This window comes from Staurois parvus, unplaced genomic scaffold (assembly GCF_062004578.1).
Source record: "Staurois parvus isolate SC_StPar_1 unplaced genomic scaffold, SC_StPar_1.0 ptg001495l, whole genome shotgun sequence".
Lineage (NCBI taxonomy): Eukaryota > Metazoa > Chordata > Amphibia > Anura > Ranidae > Staurois > Staurois parvus.
The window spans coordinates 249,792-273,855 of NW_028319291.1; the positions used below are offsets into that span (position 1 = coordinate 249,792).

Genomic DNA, 24,064 nt, shown 5'->3' on the forward strand with positions numbered 1-24,064 from the left:
TTACCCCGTTCATGACCGGGGCAGGTTTTTTGCTATTCAGCACTGCGCTACTTTAACTGGCAATTGCTTGTCACGCAATACTGTACCCAAATTTATATAATTTTTTCACACAAATAGAGCTTTCTTTTGGTGGGTTTTAATTTTTTTGCAATATAATAGACATAAATAATAATCAGAATAAAATAAATAGTTGGCACAGTGCAAACAAGACAGACAGGAAGGTAGCAGCAATGGGTGGAGGGGTTGGTTAGAGAGCAGAGTGGATCTGCATGTGATATCGGAACCCCGCCAGTTCCAGGAAATTCTGTCCACACAGTGTACAGCTGTATCCCTTCTCCTTTAAAGAACAAAAATTTGGGGGAAAATTTTTTTTTTTCTTTCTGTTCTAAAACATATCCGATTTAAGAAAAAAAAAAAAAAATCTGAATTCTTTATAAATATAGCTGAAAATGTATTCTGCTAAATGACTTTGGTATAAAAAAAAAAACAAAAACCAATAAGTGCATATTATTGCTTTGTGCAAAAGCTATAGCGTCTACAAGCGATGGTATATATACTGGAATTTACACAGCTATGTTGCTATACTGGTAATGGCGTTGATCAGTGACTCGTAGTTCGACTGTGATAGTGCGGATGACAATCTGGCGCTAACTGATGCTGGTCGGAAAGTACACTGACCTCAATATAAGCAATAAAGGAGTAATCCGTGCTCATACTGTACACCAGGGACCCCGAAACCTTTTAAAGAAAGGGACAGTTTACTGTCTTTCTGGCTTTAGGGGGGCCGGACTGTGACCAGTGTGAGTAGAAAATGTCCCAGCTTTAGTGGGAGAAAACACTGCCCCATCATTGCTTTTAACAGGAGAACTAGTGCCCCATGGTTGGTTTTAGAAGGAGCGTTAGTGCCCCATGGTTGGTATTAATGGGAGGAATAGTGCCTCATCAGCTCAACTCTCAGTGGGAGGAATAGTGGTCTCAGCAGGAGGAAACATGCCCCATCGATTGTGTCAGTGGGAGGAATAGTGGTCTCAGCAGGAGGAAACATGCCCCATCGATTGTGTCAGTGGGAGGAATAGTGGTCTCAGCAGGAGGAAACATCCCTTATCGATGGTGTCAGTGGGAGGAATAGTGGTCTCAGCAGGAGGAAACATGCCCCATCGATGGTGTCAGTGGGAGGAATAGTGGTCTCAGCAGGAGGAAACATGCCCCATCGATTGTGTCAGTGGGAGGAATAGTGGTCTCAGCAGGAGGAAATATGCCACATCGATGGTGTCAGTGGGAGGAATAGTGGTCTCAGCAGGAGGAAACATGCCCCATCGATGGTGTCAGTGGGAGGAATAGTGTCCCAAGGGCTAGATAGATGCCGCAGTTTGGAGACCACTGCTGTACACTGTTAATGTACTAATGACACTGGCTGGGAAGGGGATGACATCTAGGGGCAATCGAGGGGTTAACTGCTGCTTTTATCTTACTATCTGGCTGTGTTTTTGTTTTTTCTCCCTGCTTTTCAGAGAGCAGAAACAGCCAGATCACTGTTTTGTAAGCTCTGTGTGTGGTTGAACACAGCTGATTTCAGCTGAAATCATTGGCTGAAATCCGCTGCCAAACTCTTGCTGTGTCCAATCACAGCAGGGGGCACTCACGTACGCACCCCAAACTCGGACATGTCCGTGATCACGCCTGTAGCTGCCTCCCCCTCTCAGTAGTGTCACTGTGATCGGTTGGCAGGTGGTTAAGAAACGTGTCGTTCAGTATGTCTAAAGCCGGCCACACACGGGTCGAATTCCAAACTAATTTTCTTTCGAAAATCTTTTCTAAGAATTTTCATTCTAATTTCGCACCTTTAGTGGGCCACAGTTTTTGAGTGACCATCGAATTTGAGTGATCATGCATGTTGGAAATTTTTGGAAAAACTGACAAATTTCTAATCAATGGTGGAAGAATCGTGCAAGAAATGTAATTGAAAAAGAAAAGAGCATGAGCTGTGACCTGGAAAGAAAAGAAAATTATTGGCCTCAAAAATTCTTTTCTGTAGCAACACGAGATGAAATTAAAGGCTTGGTTGGTCGAATTTTGAAATCAATGGTGGCGACATCGGATTACAAAATGCTCAAACTTTCCGATTTTTCTAAAGAAAATTTAATTTGGAATTCAACCCATGTATGACCTGCATAAGGGTGACAAAACCTGATTGCTAGCTAGTCCATTGCCTGTGACAGTTTGGCTGTGCAGGACTACCCTGTGAGTGATAAAAGTTTGTTCTGGCAGTGGAAATACTTTTTGAACACCGAGACTTCTCACCTTGCTTGAAAACCCTTGAGCCGGTGGGATTTCTTCACACTATGCAAAATCAGGGAGTTCTGAATGCTGGATTAGGGGTAATAGGGTTGACTTGTCCCAATTATTTAAAAAGGCCTGAGAATCCAATGAAAGTTTGTACTGATGTGTTCTCCAGGAAGGTTGTTGCATCTTCCAAGAATAACAGGATTTTGGGGGTACATAGTTAGTCTGGCTGAAAAAAGACAAAAGTCTATCCAGTTCAACCATTTAAAGAAAAAAAAATTATAATCCTGCACCCACAGTTTATCCAGAGGAAGGTAAAAAAACCCAGCAAAGCACGATCCAATTTGCTCCTGCAGGGAAAAAAAAATCCTTCCTGATCCCCTGAGAGGCAATCGGGTATTCCCTGGATCAACTTTACCTATAAATGTTAGTATCCAGCTATATTCTGTGTAGATTTACAAAAACTGGAGAGCAGCTGTACATGGCAACCAAACTGTTTCTAACTTCAGCTTGTTCAATTAAGCTTTGACAAAGAAAACTGGAAGCTGATTGGTTTCTATGCAGAGCTGCACCAAATTTTGCACCCTCCAGTTTTAGTAAATCGGCATCAACCCCAAAGTCTGAATACAGTGTTATTTTATCTTCCCCATAATGTCCAACAAAGCCATTAACCTCTTCACGCCGGCCGGACACAAATGTGCGGCCTCCCAGCGTCTGAGTCTAGACGCTAAGTGACCGCACATTAGCTTTCTAATAAAAAAGGACATATGCACTGAGAGAGCGCGCCCTGCGCGCTCCCAGCATGCTTGTCTGGTACTCACAGAAAGGTCCCAATCTCCTCTTTCGATCGAGAGCTTTCCCGATCATGTGACTGTGCGTCATGGCGGTCACATGACCCTAAACCCCGCCCCACCTCCCGCCTTCTGAAACTCTTAAAGGGCCGGGAGGCGCTGGTGTGAAGGGGTTAATATAAAGGGTTTAGCCAAACTACTGATGCAAGGAGTTTTCCTCCAATTAGATACAGTTTTTTATTTTATTCTGATTTTCTTTTTTTTTTTCCCCATCAGAGACATTTTTGATGAACTTGTTGAAGAGGAGAAAAAGTCGCAGGTTTCAACAGTTGAAGCGAACAGGTCATCCAGAGCTCTGTGACTCCTCTGAATTGCACACTTGCACTGGACTGCGATCTGTCGCGCACTTGACCCAAAGACTTGAGAAAAGCACATTTCTTCATTCTGATGCCCCATTTGCTATAGCTGGGTGCCACCTCCAAGACCTGGGACGCCATAACACATCTGCGAACTGCCTCTGATTTAGCCAGAAGTGGTCTACGTACCCTTGACCCCCTTCATTCAGCAATAAGATTTGGATGTCCGGATGGCTTCAGCACTCTTGCATCATTAAGCAGCCTCATGACGCTATACTGCTGCAGTCAGCGCAGGCTGCTCAGTTTGTTGACAGAAACCCGTTGCTTTTCCTTCCCTGAAGATTTTCTAGCACCGGCGTGAAGGCAGTCATCATTTTCATTTTTGATGAGAAATAATTTCTATGAGAGAAATCTATCTTTTTGGTATTATTTATAGGGAGAACTGTTAACAGCAAATCCACATATGAATGATTTTTCTTCTGATTGTTCACAGCAATAAGATGACGGTAGGAATTAAAGTGTAAGCTGCTCTTTGGGCCCGTTGGATTAAAACCCAAGTCCAGGCAAAACTTTTCTTTTATTGATTTGGATGGAGTGGGGAAGGGATGGAACCGCCGCCCCCCTATATTGTCAAGATTTCCTCTTCTTGACAGGACAGGAAATGGAGGAAATTTCCTCACGTGCAGAGACTGACTTCAACTTTTTTTTTTTTTCGGTAACATTGGAAGTGTAGAACCTTTTGTCAAATTTTTACAGTTGTATTTCCGGTGACAACTGGTCCCCTCAATCCTTGTCCTATGTTTGCAGGGATAGGACGCAAGGTGAAATCATCCCAGCAGGGTCATGGACAGCAGTAGACACTGTGAATATGTATTTATTCTTCCCAAGTCTATCCAAAGGCAAAATAAATTTAAAAAAAATAGTTTTGCCTGGAGTTGAGCTTTAAAGTGTCTTTGTAGGAACGCTGTCTGCTGCCTCAATGCCGCCAGACAGATTCAGACTCCAGTTCTCTATGGAATCCTTTTATTTGTGACTGTGAGGCAGAATGGGACAGCTCTTGCTGAAAACATGTTAATAATCGAGGCCTTACTATTTTATTTTATTTTTTTTTTTCCATAAAGGCCTGTGTGGACGAGTTTATGTTCTGTTCGTTCAATCTTTCAATGAGTTGTGTTAGCAGATGGTAGTTGGAATCAATGAAAGTTTATAGAAGCAAGCCTTAAACTTTGTGAATGCAGCAACTAGCAAGATGTGTTTTTTGTTTTTGTTTTTTCTTAACTTTGCTAACAAAAATCTTTTCTAAGAGAATATTGTCTCGCTCCTGATATAAAATATTACTGTACATGTTCCCCAGCTCTGTCATCTGGCAGCCATTGATGATTATTTAAAGGATAAGTACACCTTTTGGAACATGTTACATGTCCCACCCATATTTAGGGTGGAACATGTAAACTGTTCTGCAGCTGCAGCCTCTTCCCCCTCCCTGTGACAGTGAGCGGGGATCTTCTCCCCCACCCCGCTGTCACTTCCCCCTCCCTGTGACAATGAGCGGGGGATCTTCTTCTCCAGCCCGCTGTCACTTTCCCCTCCTTGTGACAGTGAGCGGGGGATCTTCTTCCCCAGCCCGCTGTCACTTCCCCCTCCCTGTGACAGTGAGCGGGGGATCTTCTTCTCCAGCCTGCTGTCACTTACCCCTCCCTGTGACAGTGAGCGGGGGATCTTCTTCCCCAACCCGCTGTCACTTACCCTTCCCTGTGACAGTGAGTGGGGGATCTTCCCCCTCCCTGTGACAGTGAGTGGTGGATCTTCTCCCCCCGCCCGCTGTCACTTCCCTCTTCCTGTAACAGTGAGCGGGGGATCTTCTCCCCCAGCCCGCTGTCACTTCTCCCTCCCTGTAACAGTGAGCGGGGGATCTTCTCCCCCAGCCCGCTGTCACTTCTCCCTCCCTGTGACAGTGAGCGGGGGATCTTCTTCTCCAGCCTGCTGTCACTTACCCCTCCCTGTGACAGTGAGCGGGGGATCTTCTTCCCCAACCCGCTGTCACTTACCCTTCCCTGTGACAGTGAGTGGGGGATCTTCCCCCTCCCTGTGACAGTGAGTGGTGGATCTTCTCCCCCCGCCCGCTGTCACTTCCCTCTTCCTGTAACAGTGAGCGGGGGATCTTCTCCCCCAGCCCGCTGTCACTTCTCCCTCCCTGTAACAGTGAGCGGGGGATCTTCTCCCCCAGCCCGCTGTCACTTCTCCCTCCCTGTAACAGTGAGCGGGGGATCTTCTTCCCCAGCCCGCTGTCACTTCTCCCTCCCTGTGACAGCTTCCCCAGCCCGCTGTCACTAATTAAAAATAACGCCGTTACCTACGAATGCACGTTGCGGCTGACAGCTTTTAGTTCCGAATGGACTGCGAGGTCGCTGATGAGCGTACATGTAGTTCATTCATAAGGCCTGCAGCTTGTGAACAATCAGCTGTATGAAAGCTGCCCGGCTTGTCTGCAGGAATCTCGCATTGCATCCCTGGTCCATTGATCACTGGTGCAATGTTATCCAGTCTCTGTCAGGAAAACAAATAATAAAAGCATTTTTTTTTTCTTCTGCAAAAACATGTGCATTTGTAATATTTTTCAAAAAGTTAAACTTATCCTTTGAATTGCTGCATAAAGGATAAAGTAGAAAACCAGACAGCAGGCTAAATCCACACTAGAAATGCATGCGTGACCTGTACACTTGCCAAAGGATATACTAAATTCTGGACTTTGCATAGCCAGTGTCACCCGGGTCACCTCCCTGCCCATTGGACAGAGTGGATGATGTTTATTCACTGTCCAATGAGCAGACAGGAGGTGCTTAGCTATGCAGTGTAGCAGAGATCAGAGTGCCTAAACAGAATCTTTTGGCATGTGAAACTTTTCACATGTATGTATTTCAACAGTGTATAACCGGAGATGAGCTTTATCGACAGAGCATGGACAAGCTGATGCAGAGATTTTATAAATATTTTCACTATTTTTTTATGCCTTTTTCTACGTATGAGGCAGTCTCAAACCTTTCTCACCGATGCTGCATACATTATTTAAAAGAGTCGGGAGCAATGAGCCCAGAGGTGCAGCAATTCAGGAAAAAATGTGCATCTATCTCACTGCCTGTGACCCATGATAAATGCTTAGTTGCCCCCGCCCAGGCTGACCATGGGCGGACTGACCATTTGGAAACTCGGGCACCGCCCGAGGGCCCGGGGTCAGTAGGGGGCCCCATGAGATGCCCCTGGCAACTTTTTCATAGGCTTTTTTGAGTTTGGGCAAGGACACGGGCCCCATGATCTCCTATTGCCTGGGGGCCCCATGAGTTGTCAGTCCGCCCCTGAGGCTGACCAATGAGGATGACAGCTGGGGAAAGGTTCATCCAGACCCAAAGCACTCTGTAGAAGTAGGATCAGCTAGCCCAGCCGCCGCACACCTTGCCTGGCCCGAGTGGTTAACAGGAAAAAGCAGCCTTATGCAGGCCACACATGGTTCGAATTCCTAACAATTTTCGTACGAAAATCAGACCTAAGAATAATCGGCCAATTTTCGCTCTGTTAGTGGGGCAATGGCATCGGGCGATTTTCGTGGTTCCTACCCATTTCATTTATCAGGCATGCTGGAAAATTCGTGAAAAACAAATCGATTTTCGAAATCGTTGGTGGCACCATCGGATTACAGAACGAACAACATTTCGATTTTCGGACGAAAAATTGTTTGCAATTCGAACCATGTAGCTTGATTCAGCCAAGCCCTCAACGTGTTTCGCCCTGCCCTGGGGTGGGCTCAAAACATGTTGGGGGTATGGCTTGGATGAATCGAGCTCAGGTGTTCTTGTCTGCTAACCACGGGAGCCGGACAAGGTTCGGCAGTTGGTCCATCTCTTGTATCTCTGCTTGTCGTTCTATGGGAGAGGTTTTGCCCATCTGTGGCTGCTTTTTGTTGAATTCCTCAGATAGTCCTTGTAGTCAAGCTGTACTTTTATTTTAAACTCCTATTTTTAAAGTGTAACTAAAGGAAAAACTTTTTTCTTTTTCTTTTGGATAGAGTGGCGAGGGATTAGAACACTTCAGGTTTTTATTGCTGTCTGTCACCATTAGGAAGATTTCACTTTCAATTGTAACATTCAATAGTAACAAATAAAAGTAAAAGAAAGTGAAAGTAAAAGAAAATTCCAGATTTTGGGTTGTCCCCCAGAACAGTAATAGAGGGGAAATCTTCCAGTGGGGACCCCAAGGGATTCCCTTTTAATTTTGGAGGGATGTCCTCGCACTTCCTGGTTTTAGCGGATGGACAGGTGAAGGTAAATCTTCCCAATGACACACGGATGGCAAAAATAATCTGACGGGGGTTATAACCCTCTTACTCTATCCAAAATGGGGGGGGGGGTTGCCTATAGTTCTACTTTAAAGGTCTTGCTCAAGAGCAGGCACTCCAGAGATTTTCTGCTATTGCTTGGAAACCCAGAAAAGCCTGTCCGGTGTCCCTCTCTGATTTGGTGTTACACAGTGAAATGGTTGATGGTGGATTTTAACCCCCAATAACTGTCCAATAAGCATGCCTCGGAGACTGTTGAAGTCACAGAAATAGAAATGCAGTCAGACGTTGTATAATGCAAGCCATAAACGGGTCGAACATCGGCCGATTTTTCGAAAAAACGAAAAATCGTTCGTTCGGCCGACGTTACCACTAACGGTAAAAAAAAAAATCATCCCACAAAATCATAAAGTTCACCCCATAACTTCTGTCCCTTGCAGGTCACAGCTCATGCGCGGATCTTTTGTCGGTAAAATGATCAGCCGATTTGCCCATCATTGCTGGGAAAATCGGCCGATCTTCAAAATCAGCCGCGAATTTTCCAACATGACCGATAACAAAAAAACTGCAAAAAACTGAAAAACGGCCGACCAATGAACCCACTACCAGTGCGAAAATCGGCCAATTTTCGACCCGTCTATGGCCGGCATGATATAGCATCCTCAGTTGTCTGAAACTGGCCATGCATGTATCGAAATTCAGACCTTTTCAGCAGCAACCGATCGAATTTCAATCCATATATGGCTGTTCCCATTCAACTTCTCATGAACCGGCTTGTTGGAAAATTTTCCAACAAGCCGACCGCAGCTCTGATCAGTGTATTCCGATGGCTGAGGGGATTCCCGCTGTCAATGCAGTGACGCAGCAGGAAGGATTCCCATGTTTTCCACGAATGTGTGGATGGGGGAATCTGTTCAGCCTGACTGAATGAAATAAAACAACCATGAATGGCCAGCTTTACTCTTTCCTGTTCTAGCAGCTATGCAGTGTGTCCAAATGTGGCTGCATTCCTGTGCAGTGTGTCCAAATGTGGCTGCATTCCTGTGCAGTGTGTCCATATGTGGCTGCATTCCTGTGCAGTGTGTCCATATGTGGCTGCATTCCTGTGCAGTGTGTCCATATGTGGCTGCATTCCTGTGCAGTGTGTCCAAATGTGGCTGCATTCCTGTGCAGTGTGTCCAAATGTGGCTGCATTCCTGTGCAGTGTGTCCAAATGTGGCTGCATTCGTGTGCAGTGTGTCCATATGTGGCTGCATTCCAATAATTGCACCACGCTGTCAACAAAAGTCAGCAGCTACAAAACCTTTAGCTGCTGACTTTTAAAAAACACACTCACCTGTCCCTCAGTCCCGCAGTGTGTCCCCTACAGCCCATTTTACCGGCTGTCTTCTTTCCCTGGCTCCGACATCTTCAGTGTGGGCACCTGGCTGTGACAACTTGCTGCTCTTCCTGAATGGTCCTGTAGTCTTCTGGGACCTGTCACGTGTCCCAAAAGACTACGGGTGGGGAGGACACCTTTCACTTCTGATCGCCTAGGCCAGGGGTAGGCAACCTGAGAGCCGCAGGACTACAAGTTCCATCATGTCTCTGCAAGTCATAGCTGTAACTGTCAGTTTTGTAATCTTTGCAATGCCTCATGGGAAATGTAGTTCGACAACAGCTAGAGAGCCGCAGGTTGCCTACCCCTGGCCTAGGCGATCGGAGCGCAACTGGGAGTAGGTACCTGTCAAATTCGGGTACCCACTCCCCCCCCCCTCCGCCCCACAAAGGTGCAAATTTTTAATGGGGAGTGGGGGACTAGTCTTTAAAGCAGAACTTCCTCTTTTGGGTGGAGCTCCGCTTTAAGGACTCGGCACACAAATGAAACAGCAAGAAGCATATTTCTTCTAGGAGGTCAGATATTGTAAGGCATTTCCAAGTGGAAAAATTGTCTCAGTCGTAACTTTTGGTGGCAGAGAAAAATAGATGAGATTTCAACTGGGCAATAAGTGAGCTCTCACTGGGTAAGTGAACTCTCACTTCACAGGGGAAGGGGGGGGGGGGGTGGATGGCAGTTGATGCCGTGTATTCATGAAGTCCGGCCCCAGTAAAAAAGTAAAAAAAAAACGCCATAGAAGATCACAGGAAGGATTTCTGGCTAATAAAGACAAGACAGGGCATCTTAAGGTATCTGCTCTAGGGCAAGATTTTTACTTTTAAAAATGGAGTACAGGTGCATGTGAATCCAAACTGAATTGGGTGCCAACAGGGCATGTGGGCTTTTGTGCCCCGTTCACTCCATGGTGCAGAGATGTCCGTTTTTCTGCTTTGGCACAACAAAATCAATTGTTGCCTTTGTGCCCTGTTCACACTACAACACTGGTTATCACGTGCAATTTTTTTTTTTTTTCTTTCTTTCAACGCAGGAATCTGCAACATATATAAAACTCATTGAGGCGTGCATGAAAACTGTAAACTGATATGTGCAAGTGAAATCTGCCTGTCAGTTCCCATCAGTTTTTGTGCCCGTATGGTGTGAACGAGGCCTTATTGCAGTCCTACAGCTAATAAGGGACTACAAGGCCTGGTATGTTTTGCCACCAGTTTACGGAGGATGTGTAGTCCCTCTGTAGCTGTAAGCCTGCCCTAACTTAAAATATAAATCCTGGCTGAATATTGCCTATGTGCCCTGTTCACACTACAACACTGGTATCGGGTATCACGTGCAGTTTTTTTTTTTTTTTCTTTCAACGCAGGAATCTGCAACATATATAAAACTCATTGAGGCGTGCATGAAAACTGTAAACTGATACGTGCAAGTGAAATCTGCCTGTCAGTTCCCATCAGTTTTTGCGCCCGTATGGTGTGAACGAGGCCTTATTGCAGTCCTACCGCTAATAAGGGACTACAAGGCCTGGTATGTTTTGCCACCAGTCACGGAGGATGTGTAGTCCCTCTGTAGCTGTAAGTCTGCCCTAACTTAATAAAATATAAATCCTGGCTGATTATTTCATTCTATAAACCCCGAAGTGGCAGCTACATGTCAGCCAGACGTTATTGACAATCATCAATCTTGGGGTCACAAAGGTGACTTTTTTTTAACCCTTTCTATCTATATTTGCCCGTTTGTACTTCATATTTCTGGCCATTCTTCATGCTTTTCAGTTCTTTAGAAGTTGTGTGCTCCATTTCTCATAGTTTTTACAGATTCTGTTGGTTGTTTGTGTGATGGTTCATGAGTTTCTCTAGCAGGGATACATTCAGTATGCTACTTTAGCATTGTCCGTCGTCTGCCAGGCTGAGAAATTTTTGTTTTTCCTTTTGGCTTGTTCATGTAGCAGCTTCAATCTTCCGCAAAGCAATTTGTTAAAAATGTGGGTTATGTTCTTTCTTTGGGTTTCATTTTTGAATGAGGTGTATTTTGAATTTGATGTACATATTATATCATATTTAACTGTTTTAGGCTTTGTTTTTATGATGTCTTTCTTTTTTTTTTTTCTGTAAGAAACAGAATTATAAAACGGTTCAACAATGCACTGCATCTGCTGTTTTTGTTTTTGCTGAGATTCAGAGGCAGTACATTTGCATTTATAGCAAGCTCTACTAATTAGGCAAAGGAATTACGCTCAAAACGACGACTAGATGTGTCTATGCACTCATTTTTCTCAGTTGTCCTATACAGTTGTAAAAGCTGGACGTAAAGGAAACCGATTAGAACAATGGTCACCCAAACCGTACTCTCTGCTCCTCTCACAACCTCCTGCTCTCTAGCTCCCTTGTCTCCTCCTCCCATGCTCGTCTCCAGGACTTCTCCAGAGCTTCCCCCATCCTCTAGAATTCTCTACCCCAATTTATCAGACTATCACCTACTCTGCTCACTTTTAGGCGATCTCTGAAAACCGATCTCTTCAGGGAAGCCTATCCTGCCCTCAGCTAATAATGGAATCTTCCATTCCTCCTACCAGTCCATCCCCCACAGTTACTACTTTTTGTACCACTAGCCCCTCCCTCCTAGATTGTAAGCTCCAAGGATCAGGGCCCTCCTATCCCTCTTGTATTGTTGCTGTATTGTCTCCCTTTATATTGTAAAGTGCTGAGCAAACTGTTGGCGCTATATAAATCCTGTATAATAATAATGGTCTCCGCATTGTGGCCCATGGGGCACTGTTCATCACACTGTTATTCTTTAAAAGCCTTTTACAGGTTACCACTTTAGATTTACAGAGTAGATGCAGGACCAATGCGCCCGGTCGCTTTTGTGCACGGGGGGGGGGGGGGGGGTGACGTGTCTTTCTACATTTTGTTTTTGTTTTGTTTTTTACTCTTGCTTTTGTTTTTTTCTCTTTGATCATTTTTATTGCTGTCACAAGGAATGTAAACATCCTTGTTACAGCAAAAGGTGTGTGACAGGTATTTATTTATTTCAGGTACTTGTATAGTGCTGTCAATTTACGCAGTGCTATATATATATATATTACATTCACATCAGTCCCTAGCCCTCAAGGGGTGTACAATCTAAGGTCCCTAACTTATATTCATAGATACAGATACTGGGGCCAATTTAGACAGTAGCTAGTTAACCTACCAGCATGTCTTTGGCGTGTGGGAGGAAACCAGAGTACCCGGAGGAAACCCACGCAGGCACAGGGAGAACATGCAAACTCCAGGCAGGTGGTGCCATGGTTGGGATTCAAACCAACGACCCGAGTACTGCCAGGCGGAAATGCTAATCATTTAGCCACTGTGCTGCCCATACTCTTTATAACACAATCCGAGGTCTATAAGACCCCAAATCCCCGCTCTGATCTTTAAAGCGGAGTTTCACCCAAAAGGGGAAGTTCCGTTTTAATGCTTTGTCACCCACTCCGCATTAAGGATTGGCACCTTTGGGGAGCACGTACCCACTCCCACTGCCGCTGCGATCGCCTAGACTATTGTCCTCCTTCCCCATAGTCTTGTGGGACATGTGACAGGTCCCAGAAGACTACGGGGCCATTCACAAAGTGCAGCGCTACTCGCACATGTGCAGTGGGTACCCGGCTGTGAAGCCGCAAGCTGTCACAGCCGGGTGCCCACACTGAAGATGCCGGCACCGGGGAGAGAAGACATCCGGTGAAACCAGCCGTGGTGAGGATGTTGCGGGACCGAGGGACAGGTAAGCGGCTGTATTTTAATGGTCAGCAGCTACAGTTTTTGTAGCTGCTGACTTTTTTTTTTTTTCAGCTGGAACTCCGCTTTAAAAGCATTCATAACACCAAGATTGTTTTTTTTGTTTTTTTTTGCTTTTATATTTTTAAAAATTGCGCCGTTGACATGACAGGTAAACCGGAAGTGATGTCAGGTCATTGCTTCTGGGGTACTATAGCGGAGAGTCAATCCCGGCTTGGACTGTCCGGCCATCTGGTGAGATGGTAGAGCCGTGAGAGGGAGGGGGTGGAGAAGGATTGCTTTTACAAGAGAGCCCACCCAACAATACTGGGGTGATGTCTGCAGTTGCAGGCATCATTCCGGTACAACCGCTTGAAGTCCAGCAATGCCACTCGTTGGTAAGTGGTTAATCAAGACTTTACATTGCAGCTAGACCTCGCTGCTATCCTCAGCCTAGCTTTTGGAGTGCCATGCCCTTGCCCTGCTGCACTGGACATTGTGGGGTTACTCCGGAAGTGATTTTTGGACATTGGGTTCCATGCAGGGCACTTTCCAGGCTCTGTTATGGTAAAAAGTTACCCGCGAGCGCCTCCAAGGTACAGAGCTGCTGCCAATGCCTCAGCGCTTGCCTTGTCTCTGAAGATTGGCTGGGCCAAAGATACCCGGAGTACATGGGTTGCAGGGTGTTTAAGAAGTCTCTGATTTCCACTGCAGAAGGGGATAACTGTGGTATTGAGCACCAGCATCGTCTGCCTGGCGAAGTATTGCGCCCTATCCTGCCATGCAGCATCCAGGGAGCATCGCTCCTCTGCTGGTCCTGCTTACCGTGAGCCACATGGCATTTCAGTCTTAGCGTTGTTCCTGGTGCCCACCTACAGTAACGCTGGCTATAGACCATGGGTTGCAGGAAAGAATATCGCTCGATTCCCCCAATCAGTGTAAATAGGGGGAATCCCTCCCACGGAACTATTGTGTTCTCCCAGTTGCAGGAAAGAATATCGCTCGATTCCCCCAATCAGTGTAAATAGGGGGAATCCCTCCCACAGAACTATTGTGTTCTCCCAGTTGCAGGAAAGAATATCGCTCGATTCCCCCAGTCAGTGTAAATAGGGGGAATCCCAGTGGGTTGAGGGAAGCCATCCCTGCTGGGAGAACACAATGATTATAACGAAGAACTATCTGTTCAGTCGTATCCAACCCTTGGCGATTGCACGGACTGTCACTCGTAAGCGACTTTTTCCATGAATTCTCTTAGCAATTATTTTACAGGGTAGGTTGCCAGGTCTTTCCCCAACCCCCACCATGCAGGAGATCCCGCATGGCCAGGGATGAAACTAGGACAATTTAGACAGGAGCCAATTAACCTACCAGCATGTGTTTGGAGTGTAGAGGAAACCAGAGTACCTGGAGGAAACTCACACAAGCACAGGGAGAACATGCAAACTCCATGCAGGAGGTGCCATGGTCGGGAATGGAACCCATGACCCAATTACTGCAAGGCAGACGTGCTAACCACTAAGCCACTACCGACCACTAAGAACTATAGCTGCTGGCAATAATCGCATGAAAAATCCAACAGGCTGGTTGAACCCAAGTCACACAACAATTGAATTGGGTACAATCAGTCTGCCCATCGATGGTTTGAAGCTTGGCCAGTCCCTGCTGAACCAGCTGAGATGCGTGCCATCTATGGGCAGCTTTACTCTGTCCACCTGAACTTCACCTGCTACCAACTGTCTTTGTTTTTTGGTCCTTGAGATATCGCCTCATACTCTGAGCCTTAAAGTGGCATTAAACACCAAAAGAAAAATGTATTAAAGTGGTTGCGAACCTCAGACATGAAATATGAACAAAGCATATCCCTTTATAGCACAGGTGTCAAGCATAGGTATGACCACAATCCTTGGGACAGTCCAGAGCAATAGGAATCACCAGAATGGGAGTCATCTAGATCAGAGGTGTCAAACGGGCGGCCCTCCAGCTGTTACCAAACTACAAGTCCCATGAAGCATTGCAAGATTGACAGTTATAAGCATGACTCCCAAAGGCAGAGGCATGATGGGACTTGTAGTTTTGCAACAGCTGGAGGGCTGCTAGTTTGACACCCCTGCTCTATAGTGTTTACAGACCCACAGCACTAAGTGTCATTTCTGTCCAATACTTCATTCCTCTATCTGCACGAGTCACTTCTGACAAGGATTCCTGACACCAAGAGGTAAAAGGGTGACGGGTGGGACCTCCAGCACACAGCCTGTGATTGACAGCTTCAGCTCTGTTCCTGCGTGCTGTGTTAAGGGGGTGGTGTGTCCCTTTCCCTCACTGAGCTCTCCAGAGTTTAAGTTCAGCTCTCCACCCCGTTTTCTGAAAACTCAAACAAGCTTTATAAATTGTGCGCTTTAAACAGATGTAAAGAAGAGAAGACTGCACATAAACAGGTACAACTTATGTAGGAGGATTTGTTTAATTTCTGTGTATCACCTGAGACCAGGCACTCCACTGGGTTACATGTGAGGGTTTACAACCACTTTAAATTACAGCTCTCTGATGATTCCTAGATGTGGTGACTTCATTCATTTTTTTTCTTTTAGGCTCCCCCCCCCCCCACACTGTATTTCCATCTGGTGATTCTGACAGCCTGTTGTTTTTCAACTTTAAAGCAGAACTATAAGCAAAACTTTTTTTTTTCTTTTGTTTTTTTCATTTCGGATAGAGTAAATGAGTTACAACTGTTGATTTTTTTTCTTTTTTTTGGGGGGGGGGGGGGGGGGGGGATTTACCTTCACTTCCTATCCCATAGCCAAAACAGGAAGTGAGTAAATCTCTGCTAAGTGAGGTCACCGGAACTAGTGTCCCCATTGGAAGATCTCCCCTCTTAATTTTCTGGGGTCAACTCAAAATTTGGGATTTTGTTTTGCTTTCGATGATCACAGTAAACAGGACAAATAGGGTGAATGTATCGGGGACACAGGCTGCAATAAAAATTTGACACGGGTTCTAATCCTTCTCCATGCCATGCACACGGGACGTTTTAATAACGCTGGTAACGTTCGCTGTGTAAAGTCACGTTAAAAACGGGAGCTTTTCAGCGTTTTTTTATTAGTGTTTTGCCGCGGTTTTTTACATTTGCATTTTTTTACCCCCCAAAAAAAGTTTTTTGTGAAAAAAGGTCAAAAACACTGTTTTACCACATTTTTCAATATTCGAGTGTTCATACAGCTAGAAAACTCCTCTAGACACCCACTAGTTCTGGGTTTTTTTCCAGCCAAAAAATGTCCCGGGCAAAAAACATTGTTTACAGTGTGTGCATGGACACATAGGATAACATGCTGGGGATGGACACATAGGATAACATGCCGGGGATGGACACATAGGATAACACGCCGGGGATGGAAACATAGGATAACACGCCGGGGATGGACACATAGGATAACACGCCGGGGATGGACACATAGGATAACACGCCGGGGATGGACACATAGGATAACACGCCGGGGATGGACACATAGGATAACACGCCGGGGATGGACACATAGGATAACACGCCGGGGATGGACACATAGGATAACACGCCGGGGATGGACACATAGGATAACACGCCGGGGATGGACACACGGGATAACACGCCGGGGATGGACACACGGGATAACACGCCGGGGATGGGCGCGTGGGATAACACGCCGGGGATGGGCGCGTGGGATAACACGCCGGGGATGGGCGCGTGGGATAACACGCCGGGGATGGGCGCGTGGGATAACACGCCGGGGATGGGCGCGTGGGATAACACGCCGGGGATAACACGCTGGGGATGGACACATAGGATAACAAAGTTTTGCAAACCGATTTTGGGGTGGTAACTTAACATGCACACCCGCAGCGTGAACTGGATGTGATTGTGATGCGGTGCGGAATAAACTGCTGCAAATTCCACATCGCATCAGTGTGAACCCGGGCTCAGTTTTTTTAGTCAAGTGCATCTAAATCTGTCTTAAGAAGAAAAAGAGAGGAAGGCGCCTCTAAGTTCAGTATTGACAATTTATTCAGTAAACAATGGAAAATTTGCACTTACAAGATAATTGGTTAAAAAGACTCATCATGTGGTAATTAGATCCAGGTGGGACATCCAGCCGTCCAGCAGCAAACTATGCCTGTAGGCTCAGGAAGTGGAGCCCAGGATGGTGCCTGTGCATCAAAAATGAAGCTAGGAGAGCAGAATCGGATGTAGCAGGTGAAGGGGGCGGTAATGCATTTCAGAGCATGCTAATAGGCTCCTTCTTCAGACCCTTCTTCAGGGTCTGAAGAAGGAGCCTATTGAGCATGCTCCGAAATGCATTACCGCCCCCTTCACCTGCTACATCCTTCAGGGTCTGAAGAAGGAGCCTATTGAGCATGCTCCGAAATGCATTACCGCCCCCTTCACCTGCTACATCCTTCAGGGTCTGAAGAAGGAGCCTATTGAACATGCTCCGAAATGTATTACCGCCCCCTTCACCTGCTACATCTGACTCTGCTCTCCAAGCTTCATTTTTGATGCACAGGCACATCCTGGACTCTACTTCCTGATCCTATAGACAGTATGCTGCTGGACGGCTGGGTGTCCCACCTGGATCTAATTACCACACGATGAGTCTTTTTAACTTTTTATCTTGTAAATGCAATTTTTCCATTGTTTACTGAATAAATTGTCAATACTGCACTTAAAGGCGCCTTCCTCTCTTTTTCTTGTTACTGCATTAGAGCCTTGCTTCCACTCTAAGAAGAGCTGCCTCAGTGTTACTGCTCCCATCCATCCATCCATCCCTGATATCCATCTGGCACCTTTATCCTACAGCTACAGAGGTTGGGCTCCAACAAACGCGCCAAAAATCTGTCTTGTATCTTCATGCAGACTTGGAAATCCAGTAAGCCAATCAAACAAGCAGGAAATGACGTTTTTGGGGGGGCGTTCTGTACACCTTTGTACAGAACATCTCCAGCGAAGCCTCAAAAGTGTTCTGGCACCTTTCTGCAGCTTATGTATTTTATATATCTGCAGCCTTGGTGGCTTCTGAGCCCTCAGACACTGAGGCAAATTCTGAGTTTCTCTAGTCCTTGCCTGAAGAGCTGCAATCCACTGCTTTGACTTCCAAGGTAAGAGACACTTTCAGATTGTTTTGATGTGGCGTGTACTACTCTGAAATGAAAGGATCAGTCTATTGCTTTTACCATTGCTGTCTCTAAACTTGAGTTTGCACTTTTCCAATTCCTTCTTTCTCTATAGCATGTGGAGACACCTTGACACGCTGTTCATACCCTCAAGTGTTTTAGTCTTGTACCCATCTGTGAATGTATTTGTCCCCCTCACTGTGGATCTGACAGGGTCCCTCCTTAATAACACAACCATCGTGCCATTAGAGGAGGCAACCTGTAAACCATTAGAAGCCCTCTTTGGAGCTCTGTTCTCACTAGCAGGCCTTGATCCACTACCTCCCAACCTTCCTACATTCTGTGACTTTAAAGCGGAGCTCCACCCAAAAGGGGAAGTTCTTGTCGCTCGCTCCCCATTAAGGATTGGCAACTTTGGGGAGCGGGTACTCAATTTTGACAGGTTCCATTTTCTAGGCAATCAGAAGCGGGATTTCTCTGCCAACGTAGTCTCCTGGGACTTGTGACAGGTCGCAGAAGACTGCAGGGCCATTCACAAGGTGCAGCGCTGCTAGCACCCGGTTGTGAAGCCACACAGCCGGGTGTCACAGCCGGGTGCCCACACTTGAGATGTCCGGTGCCAGGGACACAGGATGGCCGGTGAACCCGGCTCGAGGTGAGGACACCACCGCATCGCAGGACAGTTGAGTGGCTCTTTTCTAAAATTGTGTAGCTGCTGAACTGTTTTTTTTTTTTTCTCTTTCACCGGAGACAGAAGCTCTGCTTTAATCTGCCAAACCGTGGCTGACTTGTCAAAATTACTTAGTAGATGTTTCTACTGCAGTGGTTGAGCCCTTGCTTATATATTGCATGGAGCAAATGGCTGTAGCTTTAAATTTCATTCGTGACAGTCTGTCGGAGGCCTCCCAGCTTATCTCTTGCATGGGTCTCTTTTCAGTACACATGGGTACGATACTTTGGATAAAGTGCTGGACTGTGGAACCTGCAACTGATCTTCGAGGGTTGTCTCTTCGAGGGTTGTCTCTTCGAGGGTTGTCTCTTCGAGGGTTGTCTCTTCGAGGGTTGTCTCTTCGAGGGTTGTCTCTTCGAGGGTTGTCTCTTCGAGGGTTGTCTCTTCGAGGGTTGTCTCTTCGAGGGTTGTCCCTTCGAGGGCTGTCTCTTCCAGGGTTGTCTCCTCAAATCTACCCCTGATACCCTTATCAAGGATGTTACTGTTGGTAAGAGTATCCATCGTCCTCAGTGGAAGAAACCTAAGGATCGTACCGCAAAGTCTTTCCCCTCTTTATCTGTTAAAAGATATGCTTTTCATTTCTCCACAACCCTGCGCTCAATGTTGAGACCCCTGTGCTTGGCTCCCTATTCCACCTGCAAGGTCTGGGGCTAAATGTCTGCCAAAGCATGGCTGTAGAAGCCCAGGTTTTAAGACAAGAGCATCTCTTGAATACTGTGAATTCTATGATGGTAATAGCTAGGAGGCTTCTTCCGCAATCATTGGGAATGGAAGCCATTATTTATTTGGTGTGCATGTCAGGGCTTCACCCCTAGGAGTTTTTTGCGCAAGGAAACGTTTCCATCCTGGAGCTGAGTCTGGACCAGTGTTCGGCTCTAAACACTATCAGGTTTGTGCCCTTTCTGTCTTGTTTTAGAGGCTGTTGGCCTCTCATGCATTAAGTACAGGGAGTCTCTCATTTAACTCCCCCTGTTTGTTTTGCTGTGACTCGGTGGAATCTGCGTTTGAACCCAGTGGAGACATGCTTATCTACTCTCGCCCAAACACAAGGTGGCTTTCCTTGTAGCCTTGACTTCTGCAAGGCTTTCGTCCTTATCTTGTAGTTTTTGATCTTGCATAAGGACAAGGTGGTGGTGAGGCTCAACTTTCAGCCTTTCACCTAAACCAGAACATTGTTGTCCTATCCCTTTGTCCAGCTCAGGTTCAGCAAAATTAAATTTTCCTCCATTGTCTTGTCTGGATATGGATTTGGCCGTGAGAGTCTCTAAGGCACTGTTTTTTGGGACCCTGTGGATGCTTGTCTCACCATCTCTAGGTGGCCTTATACCATGGGTGTCATACTCCGTTTTATCATGGGCCGCATCAGCAATATGGTTGCCCACAAAGGGCTGCATCAGCATTATAGTTGCCCACAAAGGACCACTTGTATCTGTAGGACTATGTATGCAGAATTCAGGAGTGTAGTACGTAGAGAGTGCAGAGTTCTGGAGTATGCGGCATTCATAGTGCAGGGTTTAGGGGTGTGCTGTGTACAGAGCTCAGGTGTGTGCTGTGTGCAGAGCTCAGGTGTGTGCTGTGTGCTGTGTACAGAGTGCAGAGCTCGGGTGTGTGCTGTGTACAGAGTGCAGAGCTCGGGTGTGTGCTGTGTACAGAGTGCAGAGCTCGGGTGTGTGCTGTGTACAGAGTGCAGAGCTCGGGTGTGTGCTGTGTACAGAGTGCAGAGCTCGGGTGTGTGCTGTGTGCAGAGTGCAGAGCTCGGGTGTGTGCTGTGTGCAGAGTGCAGAGCTCGGGTGTGTGCTGTGTGCAGAGTGCAGAGCTCGGGTGTGTGCTGTGTGCAGAGTGCAGAGCTCGGGTGTGTGCTGTGTGCAGAGTGCAGAGCTCGGGTGTGTGCTGTGTGCAGAGTGCAGAGCTCGGGTGTGTGCTGTGTACAGAGTGCAGAGCTCGGGTGTGTGCTGTGTACAGAGTGCAGAGCTCGGGTGTGTGCTGTGTACAGAGTGCACTCTCTACACAGCACACCTCCGAGCTCTGCACTCTACACAGCACACACCCGAGCTCTGCACTCTACACAGCACACACCCGAGCTCTGCACTCTGCACACAGCACACACCCGAGCTCTGCACTCTACACACAGCACACACCCGAGCTCTGCACTCTGCACACAGCACACACCCGAGCTCTGCACTCTGTACACAGCACACACCCGAGCTCTGCACTCTGTACACAGCACACACCCGAGCTCTGCACTCTGTACACAGCACACACCCGAGCTCTGCACTCTGTACACAGCACACACCCGAGCTCTGCACTCTCTACACAGCACACACCCGAGCTCTGCACTCTACACAGCACACACCCGAGCTCTGCACTCTACACAGCACACACCCGAGCTCTGCACTCTACACAGCACACACCCGAGCTCTGCACTCTACACACAGCACACACCCGAGCTCTGCACTCTGTACACAGCACACACCCGAGCTCTGCACTCTGTACACAGCACACACCCGAGCTCTGCACTCTGTACACAGCACACACCCGAGCTCTGCACTCTGTACACAGCACACACCCGAGCTCTGCACTCTGTACACAGCACACACCCGAGCTCTGCACTCTGTACACAGCACACACCCCAGCTCTGCACTCTGTACACAGCACACCCCCGAGCTCTGGCTCGGGGGTGTGTTGTGTACAGAGTTGAGGAGTGCTCTACATACAGAGTACAAGGTTTAGTTCTCATTCACCCCTCCTCCTTGGCTCTGATCTCTGTACCTCTCCCTCCACAGCCATCATCTCAACTCCCCCCCCCCCTTCACCAAAAGCTTCCTTGCCTTTCACCCACCCGGACTGGCTCTACTACCTCCCAGCAGTGTTGATGTCTCTGCCTCTCTCTCACTTGCAGGGAGATCTTTGGTCAGCATCTGTCCCCGCCGTGAGTGCATACAGGGCAGGTAGGGGTCTGTAAGAGCCGCTGAGAGGAAAGCTGTCCTTGTGCACACAGAAGGCTGCTGTGCATACAAGTGAGAAGGGAGCGGAGGGTGAGAGCCGGAGGTGGCGGAATGGAGCACTGCCAAGTTCCAGCTGGAAAAAAAAAAAGCCCTGTGTGCGGGCCTTGTGTTTTGACACGTGGCTTAAACAGACCGTCATTCAAACTTATGGTCTCAGGGATTGAGTTGCACCCTCGTTTTCTATCAAGGTGCATTCTACTATATCTGTGAGCGGTTCTTGGTCTTTTTGGCATCAAGCAACGATTTCCCAGATTTGAAAGGCTTTCAGCTGGTCTTCTGTGGTCTCTAAGTTCTTCCAGGTGGATGTTTTGACCTTATTTGGTGCCAGTTTTCAGCATTAGGTCCTTCAGGTGGCTCTTTTACTTGCAAGCAGTCTCCAGTTCTCTGGTTTTGTTTTTCTTGAGTCTGTTTTGCAATTGTTTGCAGTGTTTCCTACTCCTCAGGTGGGCTACTTTTGGTTGTCCCGAAGGTTAAAGACTTTGTTGATCATAAAGAAAACGGGATTCTTGTACTTTCCATAACATCTTTTCCTTGGAGTCCATTGAGGAACACTGGTCCTACCCCTCTGTTCATGGTCATGCACTCACTACTGCTTTGCTACAAAACTAGTAACCTTTGGTAATAGCAAAGGATTATACTGTATTGACCTACAGTGGGTTTTTTGTTTTTGCTTTGGTCTTGGTTTTTTGGAGGTTTTTTTTTTTGTGTCCAAGCCTTCTGTATGTGGCAGTATACTTTAAAAACTCTATGTGGACTCCCTGTGTCCTCCAGTGGGCTCCCTGTGTCCTCCAGTGGGCTCCCTGTGTCCTCCAGTGGGCTCCCTGTGTCCTCCAGTGGGCTCCCTGTGTCCTCCAGTGGGCTCCCTGTGTCCTCCAGTGGGCTCCCTGTGTCCTCCAGTGGGCTCCCTGTGTCCTCCAGTGGGCTCCCTGTGTCCTCCAGTGGACTCCCTGTGTCCTCCAGTGGACTCCCTGTGTCCTCCAGTGGACTCCCTGTGTCCTCCAGTGGACTCCCTGTGTCCTCCAGTGGACTCCCTGTGTCCTCCAGTGGACTCCCTGTGTCCTCCAGTGGACTCCCTGTGTCCTCCAGTGGACTCCCTGTGTCCTCCAGTGGACTCCCTGTGTCCTCCAGTGGACTCCCTGTGTCCTCCAGTGGACTCCCTGTGTCCTCCAGTGGACTCCCTGTGTCCTCCAGTGGACTCCCTGTGTCCTCCAGTGGACTCCCTGTGTCCTCCAGTGGACTCCCTGTGTCCTCCAGTGGACTCCCTGTGTCCTCCAGTGGACTCCCTGTGTCCTCCAGTGGACTCCAATGAAATGATTTTACAGTGAGTACAAAAATGTTCTCTATACAGAAACAAGGTGAAAAAAAAATATTGCGGTATGATCTAGAAAGGGAAGAGGAAAGTTTGGAGGGTAAACTTAAATGTTTCTTGGGCATAGGCTTTATGCTCAAACCAGACCGTGAAAGACCATTTTTGCTATCAATATGTGGACTTTTTTTTTTTTTTTGAACAATACAATTTTTATTTGTTTTCTGTATAAATTCTTCACATTTATCTGTGTACATTCTAATAAGCCTGGCTCTGGAGGACCGATTCTGTAGACTGATTGTTCCCATTGTAGGTAGTAGATGGAGCAGAAATTATTTAAAAAAAAAAAACACAAAAAGTTAAACGCCATGGTTTGATCAGAAGAGTCCATTAACTTTCTTGATATTTTGCCTTTTCCATTCAGGTAACGCCTTGAACTCAGAAATGGACATTCCAAATATTCTTTCAAAATCCTCATTGGAGAGATAGTCCTGAAAGAGAGAACCAAAGTTTAGGCACCTTGTCTTTATCTATTGAGTCTTTGACCTAAAATCGAGATATACAGCCAGTAAAGTCAGAATCTGCATATTTATTCCTGGCCATTGGCTTAGTAGGGGGTCCTTTCATACAGCAGCATGCCGCTGGTTTTCAAAACAAAAACAACAAAAATAAAACGCACAAGGATGTGCTTTACAACATGCACTGTGCTCTAGGTGCTTCCAGCAAAGCAAACTATGCATAATAAAAATGGATATTTGGGGGAAGAATGTGAAGAACCTGATCTCCTGACCTGGCAGCCATACACCCAGCCTCTGCTCCAATCACTACACCATGGCCTGCGTTTGATGAATATGACAAATAAAATGCAGCCTGTACCGTGAAGTATGACAGGGAGGGAAATCCACTACAAATAGGCCCTTAAGAAGGGCAGAGATGAGAGTGATGGCCCTGGGGCATAATGCTTTAGGCTCCACACACACTAGGAGCTTAAAAA

The 24,064-nt window shown here is 46.9% G+C and overlaps 2 protein-coding genes across 4 annotated transcripts in view; one reads left to right on the forward strand and one right to left on the reverse strand.

Annotated features, from left to right (window-relative positions):
* Positions 1–11,273, forward strand: part of USP37 (ubiquitin specific peptidase 37) — an 84,634-nt gene extending 73,361 nt beyond the window's left edge. For both annotated transcript variants that reach the window (XM_089662590.1, XM_089662591.1), the window contains one exon: positions 3,351–11,273. In XM_089662590.1, the coding sequence (XP_089518716.1) occupies positions 3,351–3,435 (85 nt within the window). In that variant the 3' untranslated portion in view covers positions 3,436–11,273. The remainder of the gene's footprint in view (positions 1–3,350) is intronic.
* An 11,981-nt stretch (positions 11,274–23,254) lies between these two features.
* The window catches only part of VIL1 (villin 1), a 102,472-nt gene continuing 101,662 nt past the window's right edge, over positions 23,255–24,064 (reverse strand). For both annotated transcript variants that reach the window (XM_089662593.1, XM_089662594.1), the window contains exon 20: positions 23,255–23,561. In XM_089662593.1, the coding sequence (XP_089518719.1) occupies positions 23,448–23,561 (114 nt within the window). In that variant the 3' untranslated portion in view covers positions 23,255–23,447. The remainder of the gene's footprint in view (positions 23,562–24,064) is intronic.